The sequence below is a fragment of the Pimephales promelas genome, chromosome 22 (assembly GCF_988280905.1).
Source record: "Pimephales promelas chromosome 22, fPimPro1.hap1.1, whole genome shotgun sequence".
Classification (NCBI taxonomy): Eukaryota; Metazoa; Chordata; class Actinopteri; order Cypriniformes; family Leuciscidae; genus Pimephales; species Pimephales promelas.
The window spans coordinates 21,598,991-21,605,093 of record NC_142790.1 but is presented as its reverse complement, the minus strand read 5'-3'; the positions used below and the strand labels follow the sequence as shown (position 1 = coordinate 21,605,093).

Below are 6,103 nucleotides of genomic sequence, written 5' to 3'. Positions count from 1 at the left end.
CTTTTTTAAGTTAAAACATTTTTTTACAGTGTACACTTCTGCTTAAAAATCACGAAAATATATCAAAAATATTAAGTAGCACAACTGTTTACAATTTTGATAGTAATAATGGTGTGTTGTCAGAAAGGAGATGAACACAACACCATGCATATATATAGCCTAATGATTCAATTTACAGTGCCTTCATACCTTGAATAATACCATAAAGCAAAAACATGCATGCGCATTCTTTATTCAGCATTTTCTAACTTGATTTGTTTTGCTTCGACCAAAGTGACTTGAACACATCTGACATGATAATTATGATTACTCTTAAATACAGACTTCCCAGGAGGACATGAACGTACCAATAAGAAAAGTTTCTTAAGCATCAAATCAGCATTTTAGAATTATATCTGAAGAATCGTGTTACACTCAATACTGAAGTAGCTGAAAATAAAGTTTGGAATAAATTACATTTTCAAATATCACAATAGAAATAAGTTATTTTAATGCAAATTGGTGAGCACAATCGATTTCTAAACAGCCAGAGTACACCATGAGCATGCTACCAAAATACCACACTAATGATTCTGCCTCTGGTCCTGGTTTTGGAACTGATTCTGAGCTTATTAAAGAGACCCAAAGCCCCTTCGGGTGTCAAACTGAGGATAGAGCCCTGGGGTATATCCCATCCGGCTCTCAGGTGCGATGAGAGCTAATGAGAATATGAGCTCAGGGATCATCAGGTTAAGCCACCCCCTTCCGTCAGCCACATTCGTTGATACACCAACACATCGTGCCCTAACTGCCAGTAGTCTAGATCTGCTGTCTAATTCGAAGACATACGATGGTTACAGTGCATTTATTTCACTGTGAACACTGTTTATTAGCATTTTTTCAGACATGTTGTTATGGTATATTTTAAGTACACAAAAACAAAAAAACAAGTAGTTTAAACATTATGATATATGAATATAAAATATCATATGAATATAACATATACCAAATTACCATCACTGAAGCATAGTAATGCTAATGCTAGTCCTTTTTTTTTTGTAAATAAACCACGTTTCTCTCCACTTGACCCTGTTCTCTCTCTCTCATTCACAGAATCAGGTCTTTGAAAACTAGGCCATCCAACCATTAGTCACACAAACACATTCACAGCCAGCTCTGCTTATGCATACAGCAGTAATGTGTAATTTTCTGCTACCATACACACACACACACTCTCTCTCTTACACACACAGATAAAACACATTTCAAAGGGTAAATCCAGATGACCCAATTACAGCGCATTCATGCCAAATGCTAACTAATTCTTTAGACCATGGGAGTTAATAGCTTTGCATACATAAACATACACCCACTCCAGCTGTTTCCTCATATGTATGGATGATATCAGAGGGTTATGGTGTTACATAAGACTTTTACATAAGAAGCCACACTGCAGTGAGAGCTGCTCAGGAGTGAATGTTTTTCGCTGCACTATTACTGTTGGGACTGCACCAAATCCCCCCTTCAGAAACACACATCCATGTCTCCATCCACTTGGCTTTAATGAACAAGCACTAAATCCAGCATAGCTCTTTCTTATCTGTACTCACTCCACACGCACTTCCTTCTTTCACCTCACTCTCCCAAAACCACATCAATAACAGATCCATGACAATGGAAGCCCATAATTCCCCCCCATAACCCACAGTAAACACCTCCCTTTGTCAACCGGATTCACACCGACAGCTGAACCCAGACCAACTTTCTTCTTCCTTCCTAACGGGTGGGATTTAAATCCCAGCAGACTGTGGCTAGCTGGAAAAAAGACAACCTCGATGCTCTTTACGTCTCTGCGATTAAAACAGATAACATCCAAGCTGCCCACATGGCCCTGTTATGTGTGTGGAAAATGATGCATGCATTCGCACTTGATAGATAGATGTCCACTTCCTGGATGTACACAGAGAGTTGTTTTATTTATTAAATAATCCACAATTTAAAGAAAGGGAACATTATCATAAAAGAAAGAGAGCATATCATAAAAGAAAGAAGGCATGTCATGGACCTTCTGAAGAGAAAATGTTTTACAGCTTACAAATAAAATGTCCCAGTGGCGAAGAGCTTTTAAAAAACAGTAAAAAATAAACAGCCAAATACTGCAAAAATAATTTTCTTAATCACTATTTTTGTCTTGTAAAATACTTTAAAAATGACAATTTTATCCATTTAAAGGATACTTTGATATTTATATACTGTTAAAACAGAAAAAAACACTGATTAAGCAAATGATTTCTGCAGCGATTGCTCACAAATCTGAGAGCCAAAGGCTGATGACATCTCCAGGAGAACGACCACATGACGGAAGACATTTAACTCTTGATACATACAGTATGGGCTTCTTTGTACATCTCTATCCTTAATTCATTGAGCAGTAAGCAGGCAAAAAAAACAGACCTGTGTGTAGAGTGATGTCATGCTACATTCAAAATGATCCAGCTCAGTATGTCCAGGTTAGCGAGAGTAGTACAAATCACTGTGAAAAAAGGAGGATACTCGTGATCCGGAGATTTATTTTTTGCAAGTCGTGTTTTCCAAAAGACTAAACAAGCAGTGCACATATATCCACAGTGAGGTCACCGGGAGGTCCATGTCCAATATAAAAGAGTTACAAAAGTGGAGATTCAATAAAAAGTACGATTTTCTTTTCATCAATATCAATAGGAAGTCACGTTGTGTGATACGAAAGAGTGTCTTGAACAAAAGGCTGTGTTCCCTGATCCAGTTTGAGTGTACAAGACTCCATGCAGCTTTATTTAGGAGTGTCAGAAGTGCTTGGTTTCATCTCACACAGTTCAAAAATGCATTACATGTAAAATACTGGAGAGATGAAGATCGCAGCTGCGTTTTACACAGTGCTAATAGGATGACAGAACAAGAAATTATCACAGTTTCACTTATTCCAGTGGAAGGGAATGAGAAGCTTTTTGATATTAAACATTCTTCTTAAGATCAGCATTCTCACTGTATTATTCTTTTTTAAAAGGCTGGTAAGGTAACCCCCCCTCAAAAAAACCAAAAACCCAAACTTACATTATTATGAATGTCATGTGTTACATATTGCAGAGCATTCTACAAAAATCTTAATTATATTAGGGTGTAATATGCAACATCACAATTCATTTAAAAAACGTAAAAACAGTTATAGTAACAGATATTGTCCTCAGTAGATGGGTGAAATTAAAAAAAGTCGAGGTTGATTGCTTCATATTAAAAAAAAAAACTAAAAAACAACGTTTTGGCCTAAAGCTTGTGATAGATTTCTATTGTCAGAAATGTCTGATGGGCCTCCAAGCTTTCTACTTCCTGCTTTGTGAGGTGGGGGTGCTCTTGTTGCCAGAACGACGGACAGGAACCTTCGAGACAGGGATTCGAGTGCGTGGTGGGGCATCTGTCTTTTTAGGCGGGGTGGTTGAAGTGGGGCTAAGATTAGAAGACAACGCTCCTTGGCTGGAAGAGTGGGATGGAGGTGTTTGCCTCACACTAATAGGGATCTTGGAATCTCGAGGTAAGCTTGTGCTGCCTTTCATGGATCGGAATGAGGAAGTGACAGAAGATGAAAATTTTGGGGAAGGCAAGTTAGTTTTTAGGTCACCTGCTGATTTTGTTGGTGAACTCACATCGTCGTCTGAGCCAGCAGCACTAGGGCTGTCGGGATCATAGAGGTCGTAGAGCGCATCTCCAGAGCAGCTGTCCTTCAGCAGGCCGTCCCGACGGAGAAAGGTGCTGTCCTCATCCTCTGGGCCAGGTGTGGGAGAGTCCCAGTAGCCTTCATCACTTGGTGGGGCATCCTGGAGTTCTTTATCGACAGGGGGAGGTGAGGGACGAGAGGCTTGCTGCTTTCCTATCTTGCAAACTCCGCTCACAGGGATCTTACTGAGCCCAAGTGCCTTCACTTGAGGTGGCCTCTTCTCAAGACGGGTTGGTGCATGATGCAGAACAGGCTCTGTACGTCGTAATGCTGGTGAGTCTTCAACCTTCTGGGGCAACATATGCCATAGACCCTGCATGTCAGCATCATCGACACCCTCAGGACTAGCCATCTCCTCCCCTCCTCCCATGTAGGCAACAACTCCACTACCCTGTGGCTTTTTGGGGGCTGCACGTGGTCTTTGGTGGGCTGGAATGTAGCAAGAAGCATGGATAGATGTAAGACTACTGACCTGGGGAGGAAGTGGGGGCTTTGAAGGAGAGCATCTCTCAGAGTTCGTCCCGGCTCCACTTAATCTGCGACCCATACAGCCCCCGCTACTGCTACCAGTTCCACTGCTCGTGGCACTTCCCCCATTCCCAGAATCCTCTTCTGGGTCAGCGATGATGTCACCACAGCCTGTTAAAGAATCAAAGCTTTTTAGTGAAGTAACATCTGTGAACATGGAGCATAAGCGATCCACAGATTGTTCGGATTGTGGGTCAGCTGTGCTGTGCTCCATTGGAGGGGTCAAAGCACAGGTCGGAATGGAGGACAAAAGTTCTGAAGCGCTGTGTTTATCATGTTGAAGCCCTCCTGTCTGGACTCGGACTGGAGAAGGAGTAGGAGACTCTTCAGTAACTGTGTGTTGTCGGGAAAGAGGAGGACTAGAGTAACCACACTCCACTTCATTAGTACCCTGTAATTCTTGCATAGACGTTACCTTCCATTTCTCAGCATCCCCTGGGAGAGGAGTCTTCTCAAATACTTGCGGCAGGGGCTCAAGAGTCAGTGTCATGTCCTTCTCTGTTTCCACGCTGCCAGAGCTAAAGGAAAGTATTAGGTCTCCCTCCTTCACCTCTTTAGCTACCTCCAAGGAGTCCTCTTGAGCCTGGGGCTTCCGCCGCCAACGCATGCTGCTAAACAGCCCCTTAAGCCCTCGTCCTCTTCGTCCCGCAGTAGTAGTTCCATCCCCTGCACGGCTGCTGCTCCGACGCAGTAAAGAGAAGAAGCTGAAAGACTTAGTGATGGAGCTGCGGAGGGGGGCGTTGGATACACCATCTGGCGTGCCGGCGTGGAGCTGGTCGCTACTGGCAGATTCCTCTTTCCGGTGGCCGTCAAGCTCTGACGGAGTGTCCGTTATTAAGCCATCATGGGTTTTGCTCCTAACAAGCTCCAGTGTCTTGCCAGCGGCTTTACCGGTGGACTCCCCTTTGTTCCTGACAGAGAAAATACTCGGCATGCTGCTGCCGGACTTGCGCTTGCCGAACAGCTTGAAGGCGGCTTTGTTGAGCTTTCCTGGTGGCTGAGGGTCACATGGAGGCGGTTCACTGCATTCGTTTTGAACCTCCATCTCTGCCACTATGTCTACTGCACCCTCTGTTCTTCTTTCTTTCTTCTTCTCGTTTTATTTTACCTTGTCTCTAACTGCTTCTGTCCTTTTCCTCTCCACTTCTATCTGCTGCCTTTGCTTGTTGGTGTTCTCCCTGCCTCGCTCCCTTTCTCTCTCACTGGTGGCTGCGCCTGACAGTCTCTATGGTAACTGGGAGGGTTAAGCAGCTTTCGTCAGCGCTGGAGGCGAGCCAGCACTTTTTTCTCCGCCCCCACAGCTCGCCCCCTCCGTACACACAAAACACACCCTCATCCCCCACACTGCAAACATCAGATATCCTTCTCCTCTTTCTTGCCTCAATTATTCTCTTATTATCTCACTGAAGACGCATGATATGCATCTATGTGCGGGTTGTAAAGAATGGGTGTGTTGCTTTTAAAAATCATGATTGCCGTCATGTACATTAGGGTTGCCGCGGTGAGGAAAATTTCCCACCGGTTAATCGACGTGTGACAACACCGGTAATCCCGGTGTCACCGTGGAGGGCAGGGCGGGGGGGGTTAAATAGCTTTTAAATGCGTGCGCGTTATACTTTCACTTTCGAAATAAGCGTCAATTGCTTGAATGGACAAAAAAAAAAACAACTCGCTGATAATAAAACTTTTATTTATAGACTTTTATTAGCATAACGAACGAATAAAAATAACCCCATGCATAGGCTGAAAAAAGTGAAAATCGGCAAAATGTGGGCCCAAACAAATAAGAACCATAAAACGTTTATTAACGAATAAGAAAATAAAATAGGCCTAAATAAATTACACAAA

At 43.0% G+C, this 6,103-nt stretch overlaps 1 protein-coding gene across 1 annotated transcript; it reads right to left on the bottom strand.

Annotated features, from left to right (window-relative positions):
• Window positions 1-1,936: 1,936 nt before the first annotated feature.
• amer2 (APC membrane recruitment protein 2) lies at window positions 1,937-5,481 on the bottom strand. Its single transcript, XM_039685070.2, has one exon. The coding sequence runs from the start codon at window positions 5,298-5,300 to the stop codon at window positions 3,336-3,338; it is 1,965 nt and encodes a 654-aa protein (XP_039541004.2). The 5' UTR covers window positions 5,301-5,481; the 3' UTR covers window positions 1,937-3,335.
• Window positions 5,482-6,103: the final 622 nt, after the last annotated feature.

Coding starts and splice junctions, on each gene's coding strand:
- amer2 (XM_039685070.2), bottom strand. CDS start 5,300: ATGGAGGTTCAAAACGAATGCAGTGAACCGCCTCCATGTGACCCTCAG.